This window comes from Dipodomys spectabilis, unplaced genomic scaffold (assembly GCF_019054845.1).
Source record: "Dipodomys spectabilis isolate Male_0828 unplaced genomic scaffold, ASM1905484v1 ptg000009l, whole genome shotgun sequence".
NCBI lineage: Eukaryota > Metazoa > Chordata > Mammalia > Rodentia > Heteromyidae > Dipodomys > Dipodomys spectabilis.
Window position 1 is genome coordinate 26,971,962 of NW_024870686.1, and position 27,460 is coordinate 26,999,421.

Sequence of the window (27,460 nt, forward strand, 5' to 3'; positions counted from 1 at the left end):
CTTTACTGCTGTGCAGACGGTGGAGGAATAAAAAAGAACCATTTATTTACATGAGCCCTCTTTTCATTGATTCAATCTTAGGTCATCAGTATTTCATGTGGAATTTATTTTTTAAAAGACGCCACATTTTTGTAATCAAGGGTTGAAATATAAAGACACAATGAAGGCCAGGATCTACATGAATTGTGTAGAATCCTAAGGTCTCACACTTGAACTTGACAAGACTTCTTGAAATGCTCGGATTTGTACTGGATCTTGAAATGTAAATATGACTGAGGTAGTTTAGGAGATGCCAGAAAGGATATTTTTTTTGGGGGGGGGAGGCGATGAGGAGGGAGAACTAGAGTAAGGGAGAGGGAGGCTCTGTGTGTGTGTGTGTGTGTGTGTGTGTGTGTGTGTGTGTGTGTGTGTGTGTGCGCGCGCATGTGCACTATGTTTATTGGCACTGGTGGCAATATGTTAGAGACAAGTAGAGAGAAGACAAACAGGAATGAAACTATGGCAATGTGAAGACCACAAGGGAATAAACATTATTTAGGCCCAAGAGAATCCAGGGCCTCGGAGGTTAGTAGAGGCCTGGCCTCCAAATGAAAGGCTAAACCCACTACCAACTGTGTATATATATATATATATATATATATATATATATATATATATATATATATTCTTTCTTAGGCAAAGTATGGCGTGTGGTTTCTGGTGAGTCAGAACAATTTCAAGACCTTTCTCTGAGCCAGGGCCATCATTTCTTTGAATCTGCTCTTCTTAAAACCTATGAAAAATTGCATTCATTTAATTAAAATAATTCTGTAAGCAGGTACCGGTGGCTTACACCTGTAATCCTAGCTACTCAGGAGGCTGAGATCTGAGGATTGCGGTTCAAAGCTAGCCCAAGCAGGAAAGTCCGTGAGACTCTTGTCTCCAATTAGTCACAGAAAAGCCAGAAGTGTCACTGTGGCTCAAGTGGTAGAGTGTTAGCCTTGAGCAAAATAGAGCTCAAGGACAGCACCCAAACCCAGGAGTTTGAGTCCCAGGACCTGCCCCCCGCCAAAAATAAATTCTGTCTTTAATATCTTTGAGTCATTTTTCTTGTATATAATTGTTCTGTTCTCTTCTTTTGCTGATAGATTCGGTTTTCCATCTGTTTCTGTTTTAGCAGGACGGTGACAAATGCTTCTCAAGCTAAAGTCCCTGTGTCTACTGCGGGACAGACGAGTCGAGTGGTGACCATGGTCAGCCCTTCTAGTGCAGGAGCGCCTGCCCCAAAGCTCCAGGGAAATGGTGTGGCTGGCAGTCCCAGTGTGGTTCCCACGGCCGTGGTGTCAGCAGCTCACATCCAGACGAGTCCTCAAGCTAAAGTCCTGTTGCAGATGACTGGGCAGATGACCGTCAACCAAGCCCGCAATGCTGTGAGGACAGGTAGGAAGGAAACTGTAAGAGAATAACATTGAGGGAAAGGGTTTGCCTGCTTAAGAGAAGATCACTTAGGCCCGATGTTTAGGGAACTAGATACGCCATTCAAATAATGAATGACATTAGGAAACAGAAGCAGGCACAATCCAGTCCCAGGTTCTGACATCGTTTCATCGCTGTGGCCACATCTCAAAGGAACAATCTAAAAAGAAGATAGATTCATTTTGGCTCATGATTTCAGAGGTTCTCAGACCATGCTGGTTGATTGCTGGGACTTGTGGCAGAAAAGATGTAGGAGCAGAATTGCTCACTTTATGACATCCAGAAAACATACCCTTCAAAGACACGCCCCCATTGATGACATTAATATACTCAAGAGCCAATCAGCTGTCACTAGCACCACGGGGGGGGGGGGGGGGGGGGGGGGGGCAAACCTTCCATAACAGGCACTCTCAACTGTTCATTTGGGCTAAGCCTTCCTTTTACGTTGATTCAGGATGCACCTAGCGATCAAAAACCGGGAAGAAAGAAATTAGGCCAAAGTGAAGACTGTCAACAGTGTCGTATTTTAAATCAGGCCTTCTATAGTCCAGACATGCATGGTCTCAGATTTCACTGTTCCTAGCACGTGACTATTGTGATTTTCTACTAGGATGTGGTGCATGTCATCCCAGCTCTGTTTTAGATCCAGTGGGATCTTAGATCACTAAGTCCTGTAGCATTAAAAACCTACCATAAGTCTTGGCAGCATAAAGACTAGTGACTTCTGTGAAAGAAAAAGAAAGATGGTTAATAGGTGAAGGAAACAGATGCCAGCTGTGTGGTTTGGCACTTTTCAAAATTGGCCCTGTATCTCTGATACTATGGATCACTATTCTTTGTAACTAAAGGGTCCTGGGGTTATAGCTGAGCTTCTAGCTCTGACCTAGAAGGTTAGTAGATCCAGGAATCCAATCATGACTTACCTAAGTACACCAGAATCCCACTATACCCCTTCTCTATTAGAATAAATGGCAGTAGCAGCCTTTGGTTATGGTCTGATGGGATGCAGTGAGCATCTTGCTGAGCAGTATTTGGCAGGAAGCTGACTTTTGCTCTGTTCCCTCTTGTCCTCCGCTAGTGGCAGCACATAACCAAGAGCGGCCCACGGCAGCGGTGACACCCATCCAGGTTCAGAACACCACCTGCCTGGGCCTTGCAACTGTGGGCCTGCCTCATCATTCGCTGGCCTCCCCACAGCCTCTGCCTGCTATGGCAGGTGCTGCTGCTGCTGCTGCTGCGGGCAGTATCAGTAGAGCCAGCGCCCCTCTGGCCTCCTCGAGCATCACCGCTGCCTCCCTGGAAACGGAACCCAGTGGCCGGATGGTGACCATTCTCCCTGGATTGCCCACATCTCCCGACAACGTTTCCTCGGCTTGTGGGAACAGTTCCACAAGCAAGCCAGACAAGGACAGTAAAGTAAGTCCCATTTCCAGCTTCTTGGCTAAGGTCATGTCCCACAGTTTCTAACTAATGAAAGGATTCATTGTTCTACAATCCTTTAGGTGCTTACCACGGGTGTATCATGGTGCCAGGTGTGCCAGGGGAGGAAACAGGGGCACCGCCTTGCCCTCTTTTCTCCACCTTGTATTTGTCTGCATTTCACCATCACCAGTTGACAGGCTGTGTGTTGAGGGGTAGGGAGACCACAGTGAGACTTAGGCACCTCTCCTCTTGTAGCCCAGTCTACGTGGAGGAAGTGCCTTTCCCCTGCAGATACTCCTTTCTTCTCTATTTCTTTGTCCTCTAATTGCCCTGATTGTTTGGTCATGTTTGTGGACAGTTCTGTGTAAAAACAATCACAGCTGGGCATGAGTGACTCACACCTGTAATCCTACCTTACTCAGGAGGCTGAGATCCGAGGATCAGGGTTCGAAGCCAGCCTAGGCAGAAAAGTCCAAGCACTCTTTATCTCCTCTTTACCAGCAAAAAGCCAGAAGTGGAGATGTGGCTCAAGTTGTAGAGTACCAGCTTTGAATGAGTAAAGCTAAGAAAAAGGGCTTTAAAGCCCTGAGTTTAAACTCCAGGGCTAGCAAAAATAACAACAACAATTATTACTGTTTTATGAGGGGTTTGAAATTGTTCAGTAAAAGTGTTCCTTGTGATTTTAATTCATCTGTAGTACACCCAATCATACTTACTATGTTTTCTTAAGAGATGGCCTCTGACATCTGGGAAGAAAAAAAAATATTTTCTAAGTCCATAACCTGTTTTAACCTATTTTAAAGTCTCTCGTTTGGAGCTGAATTGTAAAGAAAGAAGTTGTTTAGAAGATTCACCTTTGGTTGGGTTTCAAGACCTCTGGTCGGAGAGAAGAGAAATAGGAGTTGCTAATGTGAAAAAGAAGGGCTCACTCTCCCCTGCCTGCCCCTGGAACTCTGGCAGCTCTGGACAGGTCTAGGGTAGCTCTAGCGTAATCATAAGCTCACGGCCACCTGGCTCAATGGCACTGTATGTTGCTATATTTAAATAGTTAGGGAAGCCTGTGACTAGGAGTTTATAAGGAAATCAACTTTACAGCCTACTAAAATGTTAATATTTAATTAACTTTTAACATGAAAAGTTTTGGAGAATGATTTCTATCTGCTCAGTGTTTATAATTAACTCAGTGTTCATAATTAACTACATGAAACTTGTATTTAAACTGGTATCCAGCTTTGTTAATATCATTAATACAATTGTTTTTAATAGATTTTTTTGTATGTGTGCTGGTTCTGGGGCTTGAACTCAGGGCCTGAGCACTGTATCTGAGCTTTTTGTTCAAAGCTAGTGCTCTACCACTTAAGCCACAGCAACACTTCTGGCTTTTTTGGTGCTTAATTGGAAGTATCTCCTAGACTTTCTCACCCAGGCTGGCTTTGAACCATGATCCTCAGATCTCAGCCTCCTGAGTAGCTAGGATTACAGGCAAGAACTACCAGTGCCCAGCTTATAGTTTAGATTTTAATGCTTGGGCTCATATGTCTCCTGTCCTTTATATTCCCAGTAACAGAATTAATTAAATCTTTGAGGCTTGAAAGACATAATGAATAGATCTTCAAAGATTCTACCACCATATCTTTGGAACCTTTTAAATATGTTTATTTACTTGTAAAAAGGGCTTTGTAGATATGATTAAAGAGTCCTATGATAAGGGGAATTCTTGTTTTGTGGGCAACCCAACGTTAGGGACATGGATCTTCCAGAAGACAAGGCAGGAGGGTCTGACAAGACAAAAAAAAAAATGTGGTGAAACAGAGCTGGAAATGCTGTGAAAAGGGGCAAGAGTTTAGAGAAAGACAGGAAATAAGTTCTTCCCTACATTGCCCAGAAGGAATGTGACCCTGCCAACCCTTTGAGTTTTTAGAGTCTGACTCTATGGATTTGGTACCTCTCAGCTAGGACTGTAAGTTAACAATGCTCCATCTCGGACAAATGGCCACTGGCCATAGAGGTGCCAATGCTGTATGTGCGCTAGCTCAGGACGGTCCCTTGCTGTCTTTATACAGCTCACTTACACATAGAAAATATTTTCTCTATACGTTGCTCAGCTGCCCAGCTGGCCCCTCTTTTACTTTTTTTTTTTTGAAGGTTGTACTTGAAGTTGCTTTTATCTGTTCCTCAAATCCTTTCTTAAATGTTCTCCCTCAGTGTTCTAAGCCCATTCAAGAGGTTTTTACTTAATCCAGTCACTCCATGATGATCATCACTCATCACGAATCCTCATGACTGGTGTCCTTTGGGCCATATTCCTCTGTCTTGTTTGCAAGAGAATTATGAGAATTATGACGCCGTATTGAGAGCTTAATGTCCATCACATGTTCTCATCCAAATAGCCACCCCATCACCCTTGCAGTTACTTATTAGTAGCAGTATCTCAGGAAGAGTCTGCTTCTCAGAGTCATCCTTTCCTTTTCTAAATACTCTTAAACCTTTTACTCAATAGCGTTTCCCAGAAACTGGGACTTTGCCTGTACTGATCTTTGCCTGTGGAATCAATCCTGACCTCAGGTTCATCAGAAACTCTCAAAGATTATGGGTTACATTTCGGATGTTCACTTTCTTATATACTGACTTGAGTTCAGCCTGTCAAAAGAGTATTCATTAGATCTCTAAATCCCATTCTCTTCATTTCCTTCACATCAAGATTTGTTCTTCCTGTTGGAGCCGTGGCTCAAGCCTATGATCGTAACTACTCAGAAGGCTGAGATCCGAGGATTGTGGTTTGAAGCTAGATTGGGCAGGAAGGCCTATGATACTCTAATTAAACACCAAAAGCTGGACATGGGGGTATGGCTCAAGTGGTAGAGCACTAGCCTTGAGCAGAAAAGGCTAAGGGACAGCTCCCATGCCCTGAGTTCAAGCCACAGTAGTAACACTAAAAAGAACAAAGAAAACAAGATTCACTTTTCCTTTCTAGTATAAAGATTATCCCTCCCTTTCTTCTCTTCATTCTTTCCAGCTGGGACCACTATACAGCCCTGACAGCAGGCTTGTGTCTTTCTTATTCTTTTGGATTCAGATATGATTTAAAATAGCTCCTTTTTCCCCCCTTTCATTAGCATTTTGACTAGTTTAAGCTCATCAGATCTTTGGTGCCTTCTTGAATGGGCCAGGATCCCGTTCTTTATTATGTTCTTGATCTTTTTGTACGGGCCTTCTAAAAGCATTAGCTAGCTCCCTGGGGGAGAAGTACCTTTAAGCATGTCTACTTTTTCATCTTCAGGGATAATTTGCAATTGTATGAGCAAGAGTTCATTTTTCACTGTCCTCCCGTTCTTCGGAAAGCATCTTCCCTTTTGAGTTTCATGTTCTGCGTATGTTTTCTTTGAACTTTTAAAAATCCCTTCTTTGAAACTTTAGAGATCAAATATATCACCAACTTCTTTTAAGATACTTTCTTCCAGGTTCTGGCTGTTTCTGCTTCTCAGGCCAAACGTGTCCAACCCTGTCTGGGGTCTACCTTCCTCAGTTGATTGGAATTGGATCCAGAATTGCAGTTTGCTCAGCTTTCTGTATGATTAAACCACCAGCAAGTCAAGGGAAGTATACCAGAGACTCTAATTTTGTAAAGACCTCTAGCAGAGAGTAGACACTTAACCATGCAATGCCCTCAATGCCCGGCAGCACATGCGCAGTCTCCCAAATGACAGCCCACCTACCATCTTCTCCTCCCTGTTCTCAGATGCCCTGCAGACCACTGGTGTTCCACAGAGTAACACTGTAACTGTGGAGCTCCTCTCCTCACTGGGCTATTCCTTGTGAGCAGTGCTTCATTTGGAAGTCCTGTCTCAGAGTCTCAGGGAGATCCAGGGGTCAAAAATCTCTTAACCAACGTTGGTATCTGAACTTTGTATTTGATAATATGGCATCCGGAACTCTCAATATTTTCAAATATTACCTTAGTTATTTCTTGTTTGAAATCCTGGCCTGTTCTATCATTGTGTTTCTTCATCTTATGGGATCCTTGATTTCTTCTATAACTATCAGCTTATTAGCAACTTTGTCTCTCTGGACATTTTTCTAAAAATGGACAAAAGTCGACAGTTACTGACTCAAATGCGTCATCCCTGAGCTCTGATGATTCTCGCTCTTAGGGTACCAACCTCAAGTTTTCTTAACTCTGTCAGCTAATAGTTGAGGACCTTTCTTGTTTTTCTGGATTTTTTGTTTAAGTAAAAGGTTCCACTCTGTTTTTAAATGTCCATTGTCTCCTATTCTGAACTCTTTTCCTGAACTTGTTACTGATGTTTCTTTTTTGCTCAAATGCTTTCTTTTTCTCCCAGTTCTTACTTTGCTGTCAGACACAAGATCATCGGGATGCGTTACCATTTAAGTTTTGGGGGAGAAGCCCACCCACAGTTAAGCAGCCGCAGTCATTGCTCTTGCTGAGAACTGGGATCTAGACCAGCTCTCTTCCAGTGCACATCTGCAGGGTATGGCTAAGAGAAACTTTTGTGATCCACACTGAAAGGAAAATGGTCTGGGGACTGGTGGTGTAGCTTAAAAGAGCAGAGCATGTTAAAGGCTTTGGGTTCAATCCTAAGGACCACAAAAAAAGACAGAAGGAAGAAAAGGCTAGAGGTGGGGAGGGGCAAGAAGCAGGCAAGAGAGAAAAAGAAAGGAGAAAAGAGAGGGGGAGGGAGGGAAGGAGGAAAGAAAGAAAGGAAGGAAGGAAGGAAGAAAGGAAGGAAGAAAGGAAGGAAAGAGAGAGGGAGGGAGGGAAGGGAAGGAAGGAAAGGAAGGAAGGAAGGGAGAAAGAGAGAGAGAGAGAGAGAGAGAGAGAGAAAGCTAGCACCATAATCTTAGCTGTTCACGAGGTTGAGAGCTGAGGTTGAGGATGAAGGTTTGAAGCCAGTCCAGACAGAAAACTCTAATAGACTCTTAATCTCCAGTTAGGAAGCAAAAAGCCAGAAATGAGGCTATAGCTCAAGTGGTAGAGCACCAGCTTTGACCAAAAAAGACAAACAAGAGCAAGAGGCCCTGATTTCAAGCTCCAGGACCCCCTGCTACCCCCCCCCCCCAATATAAAGAAAAAAATATGGAGGGAGGGAAAGAAGGAGGGAGATAAATAGGGATGAAGGGAATGAAAGAAAATGTCTTCTTAATATTCTACGGTAAAGGTGGCTCTGGAGAGGTTGCTTGTCTTTGGATATATGGAAGAGAAGAGCTTAGCTGCGATGAAGACCTCTGTTCCAACCTTTAGTAACCTGGTTTTAGACAAGCTTAGAGAACTTTTGGTAATGAGAATAACGAATTCCTATCTCATTGGTTTTCTAGAAGGAATAATATGGAAATCTTCCTAGTTGAATGTAACAAGCCTCTTGAAAATGATATTGTTCAGTTACCTCTAGAATTTCTCATGGTCCTTCCTAGAAGAAGCATTCCTGGCCACCAGTGTTACAGACAGAAAGAGTCTCATTTCCTCTTCTTTCCCTGCTTTATTCCTGAGCTATTTTCAGAACTTCTTAAAATTTTTTTCTGTAGTGCTAGGAATTGAACCCAGAGCCTCACGATGCTTAACATCCATGAGCTCTTACCTTTTTTTTTTTTTTTTTTTTTAACTTTATTTTATTGTCGGTCATGGACCTGAGCCCTGTCCCTCAGCTCTTCAGCTCAAGGCTAGCACTCTACCACTTGAGCCAGAGTGCCACTTCCAGTTTCTGGTGGTTTTTTTTTTTTTATTGGAGATGAGAGTTTCACAGACTTTCCTGCCCAGGCTGGCTTTGAACCGCGATCCTCAGATCTCAGCCTCCTGAGTAGCTAGGATTATAGGCGTGTGCCACCAGTGCCCAGCTTGAGCTCTTTACCTTAAAAAACAAACCAACAAAAAAACCTGCTAAACATATTTTTTCTTTTTTGTTTGAGACATAGAGTCTTGGTATAATGCTGGCTTGAATTCAATCTGTAACCCGGGCTAGCCTCAAACCCACAATCCTCCTGCCTCAGCCTGATAGGAAGCTGAGATTTGCAGGTATGTACCACTAATACCCAGCTAGAAAATATTTTGCATTCAGGGATAACCCTTGGCTTTTGTGAAGATCACTTTTTGACTCAGATCGTCTTTTTAAATATGTAATGCTATTTTAAGCCACCAAGCCTTCTAAAGACAAAATTATGATTCTAAAAACATTATTTCATCCGGGAATAATTTCTTGGGGAATCCACGGGAGATGAGTTATTCAGGTTCGTGTTAAAAGATAGGTTCCTTTTTCATGCTCACTAACGTTACTACAAAAAAAATTTTTTTGCTTGGCTAAAGAGTAGTCAGTATTAATTCCTCCATTTTCACATTGGATTTTTTTTTTAACTAAACGAAGGTGGTAAGTCTCTCTCTGGAGGCATATTGGTCTGCTAATAGAGAAAACATCAGAATATATAGTCGCACAGCTCTGTGGAAGTAGAGCTACATCTTTCCTGTGTTCACCCCCCCACACCCCTCCTTGCCCATACCCTGCCATGCTACCTAATTCTCTTCCTCTGCTCTGTGGGTAGTCAGCATCGGCTGATGGTGATAGCACATCCCTTAGAAGTCATTAAAGCGAGCTGTAGTTAATGTGTTTAATCATTTTCAATGAACTGAGTCATTTTTCTTCCTAATCACTTTAGAGACTGTTCCCTGAGCGCAATTCAGTTATCTGATATTCTTCTGAGTGCCCAGTCCTGAGCTTTTAAGCAACATCTTTAGCTGTGGCTTGCTGAGATTGTAATTTATCTGTGGACTTGATGTTCTGGGTAGATCTACAGGGGTCCAGAAATTAGAGTGTGCTTTCTTACATCATGGCGGGAGCAGCTGGAAATTGCAGCTGACTGCCACCTCAGAAGTAGAAGCGATCAGACATCATTCTTTCCCTGCTTGTTTCTTGATCCCTCCAACCTCAGACTCTACAAGAACGTGGCCATGGCATCCGGCAGTCAGGCCACTTCATTGACCATGAAAACAACAATGTTTTCTTTGCTTTTCATTTGGGAAATCCAAAACATCCCGATATATCATCCTAGCCCTAGCACTAGCTGACACCTATCCTGTCCTCTCTATTTTAATAAACGGAAGGCTTTGTACCAGGCACCAGCTAAGTTGCAGAGGTATGTATATAAGGTACAGTCATTACACTCAAATGGGTAGTTCAAGTTTGCAGGGTCGTTTATTAGAATACATATGGTAGCCCCCATAGAAAATGTGACATTGGGTGAGTGAAGCAAAACCCAATAAGATGAGCTAAGCCAGACCTTGAAGAGAAGCAAACGGATCTTCCATAGCCTAGGAGAGGTAATGAGAGGCCACTGGTGTGCTCATCTGTAGCCCAGGCCAAGCAGGGCAGAGATGACTCCCTGGTCCCCACCCACCTCTGTCCACTCCTAGTCCATTGGCTAACACATACACTGTGAGCAGTAATAAGCAAATGGAGACTCCAGTGCAATTTCCCAGGGGTGTTTGCTCATCATCTGATAAATGATTGCTTTGGTCTCTTCCTTTTTTTTTTTCTTTTTCTCTGCCATGCTGACTCTAATAGAATTGTGCTACTGCAGATGAAGAGTCATCCCCTGAAGGGGTTTTTTACTGAGTCTGAACTACTTCACAATCCCAAGAATTCCTCAGTGTTATATCTCCTGGTTGGGTCCCTGATAATTCCTTATCCCTGTTAGTGGGCTTTAACTCCAATTTTCTTATAGATCCCTAGTGGAATAGTTCTCTTTAAAAATATTGGATTTTCAGGCCATGTTTCTATACAGAGGACAATTTTTTTTTTTTTTGATTGGTCATGGGGCTTGAACTCTGGGCCCTGGTGATGTCCCTCAGCTCTACAGCTCAAGGTTAGTGCTCTACCACTTGAGCTACATTGTCACTTCTGGCTTTTTCAGTTTATGTGGTACTGGGGAATCAAACCCAGGGCCTCATGCATGCAAGGGAAGTACTCTATCACTGACCTACCTTCCCAGCCCCTTAGTGCCACAATTTTAAGATGATATTAAACCTCATGGTTAAGATGAACATGGACACTTAAAGCTTGACAAAAGAGCATTCACTGGAGCTCTAGCTTTCTTTGTGGTGTAGCAAAGATGAGTGTCAAAAGAGACAAAAACTTCAAGAGATGGCTTTTCTGGAATGAGATGACTGGGGGATTATTTATTTATTATTTATTTGTAAAACGGAAAAAAATACTAAGATCCTGGTGGTTTCCTTAAAGTTTTATGGAATTGTTTTTGAGTTTCCAATCAAGGAAGTACTGGCACCATAGAGATCATTTGACTGTTCTTAAAGTTGGTTAAATGTAATTGATGTGATGGCGTGTGAGCAGTGGGGTAAGCCTTCATTCTGTTCAAGGCATCATTACTATAAATGATGGGGCTCAGCTGTGGATGTAGTGGAAACTGCTTTAAGTCTACATTTAATGCAACATAGTCAGCTTAATTACCTGAAGATAATTAAGAGATTGATAGGCAGAATCCCAGGAAATTAAATCCAAAATCTGAAATTTCCATCTTATTCTAATGTATCTTCTTGCGGGGTTTGGGGTGTTTTGTTTGGTTTGGTTGTTTACCATGCTGGCACTGGGGCTTGCTTGAACTCAGAGCCTTGTGCTCTTTCTTAGCTTTTTCCCCTTCAAGGCTGATGCTCTACAACTTGAGCCACACGTCCACTTCTAGTCTTTTGCTAGTTACTTGGAGAAGAGAGTCTCTCAAATTTGTCGGCCCAAGTTGGCTTCAAAGCTCAATCCCCACTCAGATCTCGGCCTCCTGAATAGGTAGAATTGTAGGTATGAGCCCAGTACCCGACCTCTGTTGTGTTTTGAACTAAACTAAAATGCAAATTGAATTCATAAGCTTTATGTATGTTTTCCCAGCTTATGTTACTACTCAGTAGAACATAGGAAGAAACAATGAAATATCCAAAACACACAAATGCAGGCAGGCAGAAAACAGTAGCAACCAAAGTTCACATTAACATATACACACAAGTTGGTAACCAGATTAAGGGTAGCCAAACATGAATGGAAACCATTATAATCGATCAACGTTCCTGGCTAATTGTCTTCATAATGAATAATCATTCATAGACAGTCCTTTTCAAAGATGAACCCCAAAATTAAAACTACTAAAAGGACACAGTAGATGACAACAGCAATAGGACTCTATCTCCCAACTTACCTTCGTATTTCTTTTTCTAGAAAGAAAAAAAGGGGTTGCTGAAGTTGCTTTCTGGAGCCTCTACCAAACGGAAGCCCCGAGTGTCCCCTCCAGCGTCACCCACCCTGGACATGGACCTGGGGGGTGGCGAGTTGTCCTTGCAGGGAGCGGTGGGTCCTGAGCTACCCTTAGGCAGCAGCCATGGTAGGACCAACTCCTGCTCCATGGATGGGGAAGGAACCGCCACTGGAGCCACAGGAGCAGCCTCAGTCCAGGATGCCTTCCACCGGAAGACCAGTTCCCTGGACTCCGCAGTACCCATCGCTCCACCTCCCCGGCAGGCCTGCTCCTCCCTGGGTCCTGTCCTGAATGAGTCCCGGCCTGTCGTTTGTGAAAGGTGAGTTCATCACCATCCCTCCTGGAGAGAGCACTAAAAGAGAATTTGGCAAGTTCAGGATATTTGGGGTGTTTTTTTTTTTTTTGCCAGGAAATGTATTCTCCTACGTAAGATATGTTTCTACAGTCCTCCTAAAAACAATGTTGGAAGCTGAGTTTGTAAGAGCCAGCGCTGACTTTTCCTTTTCCACTCAATACAGTGGACTTTCTTCCTCACATGCTTTTTACCTGCATCTATAGACTTCATTTCCTTTTTCTGTTTCTAGTCACCCACAGAAAATTGTATGCAGTCCCTGGAAACTTGCTCTTGTCTTTTTGTTTCTATTCTGTCACCAGCAGTTACTCCTGTTTTTGTTGTTAATATTTGGGAGGGGGGGTTGGTGGTGGTGGTGGTGGTCCTGGGGCTTGAACTCAGGGCATGGACTCTGTCCCTGAACATTTTTTTCTCAAGACTATTTGAGCCACAGCACCACTTCTGGTTGTCCGGTGTTTATTTGGAGATAAGAGTCTCACAGACTTTCTTGCCTGGGCTGACTTTGAACTGTGATCCACAGATCACTCAGCCTCCTGAGTAGATAGGATTACAGGCTTGAGCCACTAGCACCCAGCTTTTTTTTTTTTTTTTTAATCCCTTGACTTTATTAAGAGCTGACATCCTTACTTGCTGGTGATGAAGCCGTTTGAGAATTTTACCTGGCCAGAGAATGCTTTTCTCTTCAGCCGGAACAGTGTGGCTCCGGTCTCCATTGTACTCTTCTACTCCCAGCGACTTGATTGTTTTACTTAGAATAATGAGCTCTGTTTTAGTGATTCTGGTCTTGAATAATGATCACAAATGGGAGTCATTCTGTTTGATTCTGCCAATAGGGTTCTAGAAATGTGTTAAGAATAAAAAAGACACTTAATATGACAAATATCTACTAGGATTCTATAAACCGAAAAGCCAAATACTGTTCATTGCCCAAAAATATGTCATGAAGTATGCTATAATACTCTTCACATAACATGTAAACATTTAAGCATCATTTATTTTATTGTTTCTGTAAGCTTCATTCCCTCCAGATTTGCATTTCTTTCTTTTTTTTTTTTTTTTTTGTTGGTCATGGGGCTTGAACTCTGGGCCTGGGTGCTGTCCCTCAGCTCTTCAGCTCAAGGCAAGCACTCTACCACTTGAGCCACAGTGCCATTCCTGGTTTTCTGGTGGTTTCTTGGAGATAAGAGTCTCATGGACTTTCCTGCCTGAGTTGGCTTTGAACCATGGTTCTCAGATCTTAGTTACCTCCTGAGTTAGCTAGGATTACAGGCATGAGCCACCGACACCTGGCCAGATTTGCATTTCATAAATAAAACAAATTTTTTAATTCATGGAGGTAGCATTTGGGTAGCACGTTCTGTGTTTGCTGATTTGGTTTTGTTATTTGAGATAGATCTCAGAACTCTGAAATTCCAGCAATCCTTTTGCCTCATCCTGCTGAATAGCTGACATCTACCAGCACAGCGTGTCTGGCTTTGTGTTATAGATATGAAATCTTACTTGTTATACTTTAGAATGACTTAAATTTAAATTTATCTTACCTTTGTATTTCATGTGAAACTAAATGAAACTAGTACTCCCCCCCCCCCCCCGCCCCAAACTAAGGCCTTTGATCATATGATTTTTGTGACACATGATTTAAACTATTCAAAAAAATATATATAGTGAAAAGCCAGATACTGGTGACTCATGTCTGTATTCCTAGTTACTCAGGAGGCTGAAATCTGAAAATCACAATTAGAAGCCAGTCCAGCACACAAATTCAATTAACTAGCAAAAAATCAGTACTGTAGACATGGCCCAAGTGACAGAGTGAAAAAGCTCTGATTTCAAGTTCCAGTAGGAACAAAACAAACAAAGCACCAGATAAAGTATTCTCTCTCTCTCTATGTATATGTGTGTATGGGATGTGTGTGTATTATATATATATATATATATATATATATATATATATATATATATATTATATAATTTTTTGCCAGTCCTGGGGCTTGCGCTCAGGGCCTGGGCTCTGTCCCCGAGCCTCTATGTGCTTAAGGCTAGCTAGCACTCTACTATTTGAGCCACAGCACCACGTCTGACATTTTCTTGGTAGTTTATTGGAGATAAGAGTCTCACAGACTTTCCTTGCTGCCCAGGCTGGCTTTGAACCATGATCCTCAAATCTCGGCCTCCTGAGTAGCTAGGATTACAGGTGTGAGCCACTGGCGCCCAGCTTATTATATACTTTCAATAGTGAGGTGAAATCATTTTCTGTAGTTCTGACCCTTACAAAGCCAGGTTTGAAACGATCTCTCCCCCCCTGAAATCATTGTGCCCTTCACTTTGGGGGTTCCTCACACTTTCCAGAAAGAGTGCCTCCCATTCCGTTGTTGGTTCAGTTACTTGGTAATGTCTTTTAGTCACAAAGGCTCCCTCTCTGCCTCTAGGCATTGATCCATGGGTTTCCTCTATGCCCTGAGGCGCTCGGTTCTTTTTTTTTTTTTCCCTGAGCTTTGTGGTATTTCGTGTGACTGTTTAGATGGCGCTTCAGTGTGCCTGGGCTCTCCCTCGGCCTTGGCTGAGCACGGCTATGCCCCCGCTGCCCACCCCCTCCATACCCCATTATGCATTCCTTTTCACTTGCCAGATGTCCTCAGTCTCTGTGGACATTCCAGCCCTCTCCTCTTAGACTAGGGGCTCATTGCTAGCAGCAGGCTTCTGCCGTTCAATGCCTCTGAAAAGGAGAAGTCTGCTGAAGCAGACAGGTGATGCTGGTTGGGGGAGCAAGGGCTGCATATCCGATGAGAAACGCGGCCAATTTAATGAGGGCACAGATGGGCCTGGACACTGCAGAAATCAGTCTGGGAGGTTTTCATGTAAGCCTTTCAATTTGGGGGAGTGGAGAAGGGGTCTGTGGAGATTTCTGCCCAACTTTATATGTTTATAATCCACATAGGCTCAATGGAATATTAAATTTAATATGATAGGCAGCCCCACCAATGAACCCCAGCTCTTTGCCTAGCATGGCTTCTTAAAAATCTGTCCAACTATGAAAAGCAACAGAAAACTAGTAGAGGAAACAAACCATTATGGTTTTCACTGAGAATGAAATGTGGGGGTTAATAGAAAGCTACTAAGTATGTAATTTAGGGATTACTTCTTTGCATGTTTTCAACACAGTAAAAAAAAAAAGAACTGCTTAAAATGAAGGAAAGATTAACATTCACATTGGTATAATTCAGAAAGCATTTGAAGGTCTTAAAATTCCTTTATTCACTGTGAAAACATCAACTCTTGTTCTGACAAAACTCACAGAATTTCTTTGAAATATTTGTTTGCTGCATAGTACTGGGACAATGTGAGACACAATTATCTGTACACTCTAATGAGGAGAAGCATAAAATCCCTTGGCAAACCATGACCTGGTCTCATAAATCTAAAATAAAAAGGGGAGAAAAAAAGGAATACAGTTTTAAAAAATGTGACCAGGGCCAGTCCCAGACTGGCAATGGAAAAAGACATTGCCATGATGGAAACGTAAGCCGTCTCATAATAAGGAAGGGAGACCCTTGAAGTGTGTTGACAGGTCTCGGTGTCAGCTGAGAGAATTCTCCTGAGGAACAAAAGGAGTCTTTTGTGTGTGTTAGAGAAACTGCAGAAAACAAGCAAGAAAATAACACTGTATCCTGGAGGCAGAAAATGCATAATTGATGACAGCTGAAATAATAGAACAAATATATTTGGCTCTGTTTTAGAAGGATTGAGGGGTGGGGGAAGTAATTAGGAAATTGCCAAGAGAAAGTCGAAAGTAAGAATCTCAGCAAGGATGACAAATAAAAGTGTATGTGATAGGTTGGTTACCCCCTCCCCATTTCTTTATATTAGAATGTAAAGGGATAACCACATACCTTTCAGCCCATCTCCCAAGCTGGAAAAGAACCTATGTATGATCTTTGATCAAGGATTAAGCCACAGTACTTGGAAACATGCAAATCAGATAGGGGTAGATTTACAGAAAGGCAGTCGGGCTTAGCCAGCCTGATTAATTTCTTTGAGTCATGGACAATGAATGCACTGAGAGAGGCACTGGACATAATTTACTTGGACTTCGAGTTAGCTACAAAGCAAGCTGGTACAGTTTTGCCAGTGAAATACTTAATTGGGTATTAGATTGTATGGTAACTGGCAGAAAGCAGCGAATGGCTACTCACCCACACCAGGGGTAATGGATAAAGTGCTTCCCAGGGCAACCAGGGGTACATTTGGGGCAGTACCAAGGGAGATGAGAAATGGCAATGTGTGAACTACAGAAAATGCAGACAGGCCAGAACAGAAAAAAAAAAATCAGGGATACAGAAAGCTTACACTAATAAAGGATTTCCACTGCCTATCTAGATGGAAGCTAGAATACCACAGTTCAAGCCAGAAAGATTGACATAGCCTGTCAGTGGAGTTTCTGCATATCAGAGCAAGAATATTCGTCTCCACTTCCATCTGGGCAATATCACCAACAGCTGGTGAAGGAAGGTCTCACAGCCATGCTGAGGCAGAGACCTGCTCAGGCAGAGTCTAAACCCCACTGGGACCAAGAGTGCTATTGGGCCACCACTATACCAGTTAGCTTTTTACATTTCCTCCTCTTTTTTCTTCTTTTTTACTAGTATTTCTGCTCCTTTTATTCATTTTATTTGTTGCTTTGTTTGTTTGTTTGTTTCCCAGTCCTGGGGCTTCAACTCAGGGCCTGGGCACTGTCCCTGAGCTTCCTTTGCTCAAGGCTAGCACTCTACCACCTGAGTCACCGAGCCACTTCTGGCTTTTTCTGTGTATGTGGTACTGAGGAATCGAACCCAGGGCTCCATGCATGCTAAGCAAACGCTCTACCACTAAGCCACCTTCCCAGCCCATGGTTGCTGGGAATTTATAATTTATAAAACTTATCAATTCAATTATATTAAGAACATTTTGCAGCGACTCACCACTGTCCAGCTCTAGCAATGCTTCACGAGCTCACAGTGAAGCATTGTATTGTTTAAACAAGAGCCCCTCTCCCATTTTCCCTACCTGTAGTCCCTGGAAATGTTATTCTACTTCCTATTGCTATGAGTAACTATCCTGAGTCTCTCAGTGGAATTCTACAGTAGTAGTCCTTTTGGTTTTTTGTTTATTTCTTGTTGGTCGTGGGGCTTGAACTCTGGGCCTGAGTGTTGTCCCTGAGCTCTTCAGATCAACGTGAGCACTCTACCACTTGAGCCACAGCACAGCTTCCAATTTTCTGAGTGGTTTATGGGAGATAAGAGTCTCATGAACTTTCCTTCCTGGGCTGGCTTTGAACCGTGGTCCTCAGATCTCAGTCTCCTGGGCAGCTAGGATCACAGGCATGAGCCACTGGTGCCTAGCAATAGTAGTCCTTTTGTAATGGCTTATTTCACTTAATGTTTACAAAGGTGAAATGTTGCAGCAGAATTTCATTCCTTTTTTTAAAAATCCTTTCTTTTTAAAGAACATTGTACATTTCTTTAACAACAACAACAACCAATGTTACTGTAGGATTAAGCCTTTTCTTTCCAACATTTGACTCGCTTAGTAAGAACTTTGTGCAATGTATGGTAGAACAAGGCACATAAAGTGAATTTAGCATCATCTCTCCTCCCCACCCCCCCAGCAGATTGTAGCCCAGTCGATTAATAAGACAGAGACACAGGCAGTAATGATACAGTGCGTGCTGTGCTCAGTGCCTAAAAAACATACATGGAGAGACCTCTGGGCTCTAGTCAAGCATGAAATGACTTCCAGTCGTGGGGTTAGAGATTTCACAAGGGAGAATCAGAGCCAAGTCATGAGAGATTGATAGGGTGTGGATGAGCAGAGATAGAGGGGAGAAAATTTCTCAGTGCAAGATTTCATATGAGCCAAGGTGTAGCGTGGGAGGAGCGAAGTCCGGATTTGGGAGATAAATATGGGATTCTTCCCTAATGCCAGGCAAGCTTCAGGCGTGTTTGACACATTCATGGTGATGAAACCAGTTCTAGCTCTGAAGAGAGATTACATCCAGATCACAGAGAGCTTTGTCTACCAGTTTTAGGATTAACCTTACAAGTTTGAAAAGCTGTTAATGATTTTTCAGCAATGGGCAGCTACATATATTAATATGTAGCCAGGCACTGGTGGCTCACTAGGCCTAGCTACTTGGGAGGCTAAGATCTGAGAATCGAAGTTTCAAATCGAGCCTGACAAGAATTCATTGAGAAATAGAAGGAATGGAAAGGGTCCAAAGGGGGCGAAGATGTTGGACATAATGACACAGATCAAGGTGCATTCTACACATAAACTCCTTTGGTGAATGGCAACTCCTTCGTACAACTACCTAAAGGTAATAGAAAAGAACAACAAAAACCAACAACAAAAGAACAAACAGCCTGAGCAGGAAAGACAGTGAGACTCTTATCTCTAATTAACAATCCCAAAGCCAGAAATAGAGGTGTGGCTCAAATAAAAAAGCAGGAGCCTTGAGCAGAACTAGCTGAGGAACAGTACCTAGGCCCTGAGTTGAAGCCCCAGCACTGGCACCAAAATAATAATAATAATAGCCATAATGATGATGATAATGATGATGATATATGGCTTCTGTGTAGAATGGGTTGGAGATACAACAAGATCTGAAACAGGAAGGAGGTAGACAGTAATAAGGTCGTCAGCCAGGATACTGACACAGCCGATGAAGAGAAATGGAAGTGCTGAGGATGAGTCAGGAGATAACACAGAGATCTTGGGTAGAGTCTGTGCTTTTGAGGATCGGACCTACTCAAGAGCCCTGTGGTCCTAAAGACAAGAATAATCCAGTGAGGCCATGGCGGGAGGGGCGGGGGGCGGGGCGCCGATGTGAGGGTCCTGGGCAGCTGTGCCTTACATCTGTTTGCTGGTGTGTAAACATTCTGCTTGGCAAAGCTTCTCAGTGCCTGAGATCGTAGGCCTCCCCGTGCCAGCATTTGGCCATCCGAGTCCGCAGGAGAAGTCTCTGGGCAAACCACCTCACCAGGCTGGAGGCCCAGGGCTGGGCCAGATGGCGTCTGTCCCTAGTGCACCTGGTCGTCTTCTCGCGATCAAGACTGGGTCACCGTTTCCACAGTGTGCGCGTGGTTTTGCATTCTATCTGCCCGCCCCCCTCCAGAGGTTTATAACTTAGCAATGAAGATTTACTCCCACTGGGAACTTGGCAGGAAGATTATGTTCTTAGCCCAGCAGCAGTTCTAGTTCAAAAAAATTTTTTTTGACAAAATTGGTTTAGTGCATTTTATAAAATGCAAATATTATCTAATTCACTTTTTACTTTTCCAGCCCTTTCTATGCCATTTTACCTTTAAGGCAGCTTGTGGGAGAGCCAGTCAGAAATGCACCTCATGAGGGATCTCCTCTGAATGCATTTTGAATCACTGCTCTGCTCCTTCCTTCCTTCCTTCCTTTTCTCTTTCTTTCCTTCTTTCTTTCTTTCTTTCTTTCTTTCTTTCTTTCTTTCTTTCTTTCTTTCTTTCTTTCTTTCTTCTCCTCCTCTCCTCTCCTCTCCTCTCCTCTCCTCTCCTCTCCTCTCCTCTCCTCTCCTCTCCTCTCCTTTCCCAGAATTGTAAAGCTTTCTTAAATTTTAACTTGCCCCCAATGACAGCGACATCATTGCTTGTTATGTGGATTTTTGGCATATTGGCATCAGACCTGAGAAATCTCATCTGGATCCTTCTCTCGGAGAAAACCATGATGAAATCATTTGGCTTGTTTTGAAAGATATCAAGTGAAGTGATTCCAAAATGCCATGTCATTCCAAAGTATGTGAAGTGTCATTGTCAGCAGATTCTGAAGTTGTGGCCTGAGTTTGTTTCCTGGTTAGAGGTGGCTTACTACGGGCTAGCCATTCCTTCAGACCTTCCCTCCTAAATGACACACCCCTGCGTACTTTCACATAAGCTATGGCCATTGTGGGAGCTGAATCTGGGAGGGAACGAGGTATCAGTCACTATCCTAGAGCATCACTTTCTTCATCTCATTACACTGGGTATTAAATATTTGTCTAATTCATTACACTCTTGTTCTACAAATGAAGGAACTGGACAGCTCAAATAAACAAGGCCAAAGTGAAGCTGCTCTCAATGACCCTAAAGACTGTGTCAGGCTGGGCACCAGTGGCTCACGCCTGTAATCCTAGCTACTCAGGAGGCTGAGATCTAAAGGTCCTCGTTCAAAGTCAGCCCAGGCAGGAACGTCTGTGAGACTCTTATCTCCAATTAATCACCAGAAAACCAGAAGTGGCATTGTGGCTCAAGTGGTAGTGCGCTCACCTGAGCTGAATTGCTGAGGGACAGTGCCCAGGCCCAGAATTCAAGACTTACCAACAACAACAACAAAAAAGACTGTGTCAGCCCCTTGGGCCAAAGCTTCTCTCAAGTACCAAGCCTCCTCCTCCACTCGGCCCTTGATTGACTTTGCCGTCTGTAACTGCTTATGCTTGAATAAGCTGACCCAGCCCTAGAAACAGTAAACTACCTCGTGTTATACTTGTGCTTCAGATTGTGGAGAGCAATTTAGTTCTTACACCCAAAGGAGCTGAGTAACAGCGTGGGCAGCCAGTTCACCTTTGTAAAATATTCTGAGGTTCTTGCTAAGCAGGGTCTTTCTTCATGTGAATGGGCCCTGATTTTTATGGAATGATAATTGGCTGGAGGATCAGGCTCTACTGATCTCTTGACCGTGGGAGGACCAGCTACCTTCATACCACCACTGGCTTCTTAATGTTGGCCTTGGGGGCGAAAAAGCTTCAATTCCTTACAACGGGCTTCCTCCAGAAAGAGGCTGAGTGTCCTCACAACATGGCAGCCGAATTTCCAGAGTGAATGAGCCAAGAGAAAGGAGAAGCCACAACGCCTTTAATGGTCTAGTCTTCAATATCATACACTAGGAAGTGGCACTGTGGCTCAAGTGGTAGAGCACTAGCCTTGAGCTGAATAGCTCAGAGACAGCGCCCAGGCCCAGAGTTCAAGCCCCACAACCGACAAAAAAAAAAAAAAAATACCATACACTATCCCTTTCATAATATCCACACAGGTCATCCCTAAGCGTCATGGGAAGAGTGTACACAACATGAAAATGCTAGCAGCTCTGGGGCTAGCCAGGAAGTTAGCCAAGATACACCACAATTTCCAATGAACACAGAACCTAAAACTTGTCATCTCCAGCTGGCCTCCCTGGCAGCTGGTCCTAGTCTATATAAGGAGACTAAGAGCTATGGAGGGAGGAGGACAGGTAATATTAACTCAACAAGGCTAAGCTTGGCACCAGTGGCTCTCACCTGCAGTCCTAGCTTCTTAGGAGGCCAAGATCTCATGATCTCTGTTCAGAGCCCCTTGTTTCCTTCAGTTAACCAGCAAGAAGCAAGAAGAAAAGGTGTGTCTCAAATGGTAGAGTGTTGCCCTTAAGTGAAAAAGCCAAGCAAGATCACAAGGTGCTAAAGGCAAGCCCCCTACTGGTGTGTGCATGCACACGCACGCACGCACACCTACACAAAGTTATGAACACTGTACATGGACAAAATGGCTGTTCCAGGACAGGTCTTTCAAACAAACCAGCCTGGGCCATCAGTGGTAGATGATTCTGTGTGTGTGTGTGTGTGTGTGTGTGTGTGTGTGTGTGTGTCTATGGGTGTGTTGGTGCTAAGTCTTGAACCTAAGGGCTTAGGCGCTGTCCCTTGGTGTTTTCACTCAAGGCTGGTATTCTACCACTTGAGCCAAAGTTCTACTTCTGACTTTTTGCTGGATAATTGAAGATAAGAGTCTCACAGATATGTGTACCCAGGCTGGTTTTGAACCATAATCCTTAGATATCACCTCCTGAGTAGGTAGGTATGAGCCACCATTTTTGTCACATTTTGTCACATTTTTGTCTAACTGACCTATCTTCCCCCCGCCCCCCTTCTCAGGCACAGGGTAGTGGTTTCCTACCCTCCTCAGAGTGAAGCAGAACTTGAACTGAAAGAAGGAGACATTGTGTTTGTTCATAAAAAACGAGAAGATGGCTGGTTCAAAGGCACATTGCAACGTAATGGGAAAACTGGCCTGTTCCCAGGAAGCTTCGTGGAAAACATCTGAGGACACTGACACTGAGAAGGCTTAAAATCACCCACACAACAAAATAGCACAAAGCAGTTTCGTGGAAAGAGCACATCTGTGGACTTCCAGGTTGTCAGAAGCTGAGGGAAGGGTTGGCGTGTGACTCCACAGCTCTCCCAGCACAGATCCCCCAATGACAAGAATAAAGTATCTGGATGTCGTTCTCACTCTGGGGTCTGATTGTAAGGTGTGCCTTGTACTGTCTGATATACTATACGGAGAAATCTTTTTTTTTTTTTTAAAGATCTATAACTAAAATGGACAATTGTTTACAAGGCTTAACTAATTTATTTGCTTTTTTAACTTGAATTTTTCTTGTAATAGATAAAAATTCTTTCGATTATGATTTTAAGAAATTATTAATTTATGAAATGATAGCGAAGGAGAAGCTGGATCATCTCCTGTTGAGAGCAAGAGATCCTTCTCAGACATAGAATGCATCTTCCCTGCCCTTGTTCACTTCTCTCTACCATGCTATTTTGCTTCTCTGAAACAGAAATGCCAGTTCTTAGCCAGGCACCAGTTATGGCTCACACCTATAATTCTGACTGCTCAGGAGGCTGAGATCTGAAGATACAGGTTTGAAACCAGTCCAGGTAGACAAATCTGTGAGACCCTTGTCTCTAATTAATTAGCAGAAAGCCTGAAGTAAAGATGTGGCTGGAGTAATAGAAAGCCAGCTGTGAAGGGAAGAAAAAACCGAGAGCACAAGATCCTGAGTTCAAACCCCAGTACTGGTGCGCATGCACACGCACGCACGCACACACACACACACACAGAAAGAAATGCCATTTCTCTTGATTTGTGTTTGGGTTTTCTTTTGTATTTGGGAAAACCAAACATACAACTACCTGGAGAACAAGGGTCTGGGGGAAAGGGAACAGAAACTTGAGAGAAGAAAAGTTAGCAATTCCCTGTCTTTTCTAGTCTGATCAGGAATCAGCCTGAAGACTAGTACTCAATTAAGTTTGAGGGCTTTAAATTTTTCCTTGAATCAGTGAGGCGGTAAGGAAAAATAAAAAGCACAACCGTAGACAAAAATGTATTCCGAAATGTGTAGTTTTGTAGCAGGAGCAGCTCAATTCTTTGGGTAGACAGTAGAAGAAATTGAAGTTGTGTTCCTTGAGAATGGCCATGACACATAATTTCCATTTTTCTCTGAGTGGTGTGCATGTCCCAGGACACCATCAAGTGTTTGTGAGGTGGCTGTGGTAAGTGATGCCCTCATGTTGAAGTCAAAGGCCGTGAGAAACACTGTGAAAGGTTTCCATTTGTCCATTGTGATTCTTTCTCCTCCATCTTGCATGTGTTACTGGAGTCCCACAGTGACAGAGGCTGCATGGTATGTATATTTCATGGCGATTTCCAGTCCAGGTTAGACTGCACTCAGAATTGACCAGAGCAAGAGCAGGAAGTGTAACATAAACAACATTCACTTCTCTCTCTCTCTCTCAAAGCCGCTAACTGAGTGTTGGGGAAACAACTTGAGTGCACTCAGTCCCTTTCTAGTGAAGGCATCCATCAACCGGCACAACAGTCCTTAGTGACAGTGCTCTTTTGTGTCCTCCCAGCAGACAGAAGGAAGGACAGGTTGATCCAGGAGACTGTGGGCTCTTGGGCCTGGAGACTCCTCCTGGGGAGGGCCCAGCTGAGCTTGCCTTTATATCCAGTCTTTGATGTGATTGGCCACTCCCACCGAGTTCTGTAGGATGCCACCCAGTCTTCAATCTGGCCAATCCAGAAAACAGAAAGGAGGGAAGACCAGCCTGGTAGTGAATGAGATTAATACCACAGTTTTCTCAAAGAAAAAAAAAAAACAAATACAAACCTCATCCCTATTTTTCTTTGTGTGTGTGTGTGGGGGGGGGGGTTGGTTTGTTTGTTTTGTTTTTGTTTTTACTTTGAAGAATTCAAGCTGGGAAATAGAAACATGAAGTGAGCAGTCATCTTGCAAGATCGAGAGGTTTAATTGTCTTAAAAAGATATGTCATGTGGTCCAAAATAAAATCAATCATTCCTAAGTTACTTTTTTTTTTTTTTTATAAAACACTGTATATTATGTTCGTGTGTCTGTTAAATTTTTTTAAACAAATACTTTACTTGGATATTCATGTAATATATAAGGTTTGGTGAAATGATCTTTAGTTAGGAAACAAAGGAGCTGACACCAGCTTTTGTGGGTGTAAGTTGACACCAATGTGTCGTAATATTCTTTATTTTGGGAAATCTGTGTATTTTATAAAAATTTTAAAAAAGTCAAAAGACTACTACAGGTTAAGATTTTTTTACCTGTCTTTTTCTCCATATTTTAAGCTATGTGATTATGTACCTCTGTTAATAGTTTCCTGGTATAAAGTTGGTCCAAGTTTCATCTGTTAATAGATCATTAGGTAATACAATGTATGGGTTTTCTATTGGTTTTTTTGAAGACAGTAGATGGATTTTGTAACAAGGGCTTGTTACACCATGATATGGTAATGATAAAATTGTGATTTATCATTCCTTTTCATGTGAACAATTTGAGGACTGGATAAAAGGTTTTGAGATTAAAATTTGATGTTCAACCTTTGGATGCTTTTTGTTTCAATCCTTAAAATTTCACTCCTAGTTTCTGGATCATAAAAAATACTTGTATGTAATACTGATATTTGTAAGAGTTTTGATCATTTTAATGTGTGCATGTGTGCATGTGCGTACACACACACACACACACACACACACACACACACGCACGCACACACTGGTCCTAGGACTGGAACTAAGGACTTGTGCGCTGTCCCTGAGCTTTTTGGCTCAAGGCTGATCCTCTACTTTCAGCTTTTCAGAGATTAATGGGAGGTAAGTGTCTCATAGACTTTCCCGCCTGGGCTGGCTTCAAACTCCAGGGTTCCCAGATCTCAGCCTCATGAGTAGCTGGGATTACAGGTGTAAGCCAGCACATTATGGTTTTGTTTACCAATCCAGAAACCTTATTTGAAAACCTTACATTTCCCCAAGAAGCTTAAAGTCTCCAGATACTTCCTGGGATTTTACAAGGTTTTGTCTTAACCTTTTTCTCCCTTGCCCCTCTTGACAATAACATTCACCCAAAACAATGTGGAGAATATTGCCAAGTTATCTACTCCACAAGTAGCAGGCCTGTATTAACTACATGATAGCCCAGAGGGTTCGACCTGGCACAGAATATAATCCTTAGTCTATGATGTTACTGGTCCATAATAGTTTGTGGGTTCTTGGGGAGACAGTAGTTCCTGGGAGTCAAATCAGTACGTCCTGCCTGCTGAGTAGTTGCTCTACCATTCCTGGCACCCCTACCATTCCATTTTTGAGTTGGTTGTTTTCAAGATAAAGTCTTAGTTTATGCCCTGGCCAGCCTGGATTGAAATCCTATTTGTACTTCTCTTTGTTGCTGGTGTGACATGCATACACCACTGCATCTAGCCTTTGGTTGAGATGGAATCTTGCGAACATTTTTGTCCAGGCTGATTTATGAACTACAATCCTCTCATTTCTTCCTCCCAACTAGCTACGACATTACAGGTTTTAGCAATACAAGTAATTTTTAAAGTAGTTTCCTGCCTTTTTTTGCTGGTTATTTTGGAGATAGAGTCTCTCAAAATTTTGTGCCCAGGCTAACTTCTATGATCATCTGGATCTCAGTCTCTTCAGTAGCTGGGATTTCAAGCCTAAACCACCAGTTCCAGCTCTTCAAATGTTAAATCTCATTCCCTTAAAGTATATTGTAGTGACCAATACCTTTCTAGGTCTCATTGCATTTAATTTTATTCCAGTGATAATAGGCTTTTGTTGTTGTTGTTGTTTGGGGTTTTGTTTGTGGAGGCAATACCTAGCTAGCTAGCTAGCTAGCATCTAGCTCCTGGGTTCAAACAATCTGATTCAATCTTACAAGCAGCTGGAACTGTAGGCATATGCCACCATGCTTAGCTTGGGATAGCATTTTTATAACTGTAGATATTGAGGTGGATATTCCAATCCATAACTACATAAAACACTAAAATATGAGTTTGGAAAGTTCTTTTCATAGAGGTTGAACTTTTTATATCCATGTGGAATTTTTTAAATTGTGTTTGAAGCAATTAAAATGTGTTCTTATGTAGACAGAGTTGCAAGACGTTCTAAGAGAATTTGCCAGCCTCCATTAAATATTTACAAAAGAAACTACCCAATGTCTAGGTTTGGAAAGGAGGATAGCCCTCCCTTATGCTCCTTCCAGACTATAATGGAGGAGTCCAGTGGATTTGCTGTACCCCACCTCTAAGTGATTAATTACCTTTAGGGCCAGGAAAGAGCTATCACTCAGAGTGGTACACAGTCAAAGTAAATGGACCGTTTTCAAATATTCTCTATCTGGATTGTAAATGAACATTGATTTCCTTTGTGTTCCATATTTTGTTAACCCTTGAACGGTGTGGGTTTGAATTATGCAGGCCACTTATCCTGAGCTTTGGAGATTTGAGACAATTTGAAAATTTGCTAATACAAATCACATACCCTAGAAATAGCAACCAAAACATAACAACATTAGCTGTGTCCTGAGTTCATATGTATGTAGATGCTAGTCTTCCACTATTTACTATCATAAAATAAATCTGTTAGTTAAAACTTACCAAAAGTTACACAAGCACAGTCATAAAGATGCAATGTTAATTTGTTAACTGCATTGTGAGGTGCCCGTGGCTCGGGCCTGAAATTTTAGCTATTTCATGGAGGCTGAAATCTGAGGATCATGGTTCAAAGCCAACCTAGGCAGAAAAGTCCATGAGATTCTTACCTCCAAATAACCACTAAAAAGCCAGAAGTACAGTTGTGGCTCAAATGG

At 42.7% G+C, this 27,460-nt stretch overlaps 1 protein-coding gene across 3 annotated transcripts in view; it reads left to right on the top strand.

Annotated features, from left to right (window-relative positions):
- Positions 1-25,189, top strand: part of Sh3rf1 (SH3 domain containing ring finger 1) — a 148,036-nt gene extending 122,847 nt beyond the window's left edge. For 2 of the 3 annotated variants that reach the window (XM_042701239.1, XM_042701247.1), the window contains exons 9-12: positions 1,157-1,419; positions 2,534-2,871; positions 12,102-12,457; positions 22,431-25,189. In XM_042701239.1, the coding sequence (XP_042557173.1) occupies positions 1,157-1,419; positions 2,534-2,871; positions 12,102-12,457; positions 22,431-22,599 (1,126 nt within the window). In that variant the 3' untranslated portion in view covers positions 22,600-25,189. The remainder of the gene's footprint in view (positions 1-1,156; positions 1,420-2,533; positions 2,872-12,101; positions 12,458-22,430) is intronic. The other variant, XM_042701256.1, reaches the window with a different exon arrangement.
- The last annotated feature ends 2,271 nt before the right edge of the window (positions 25,190-27,460 follow it).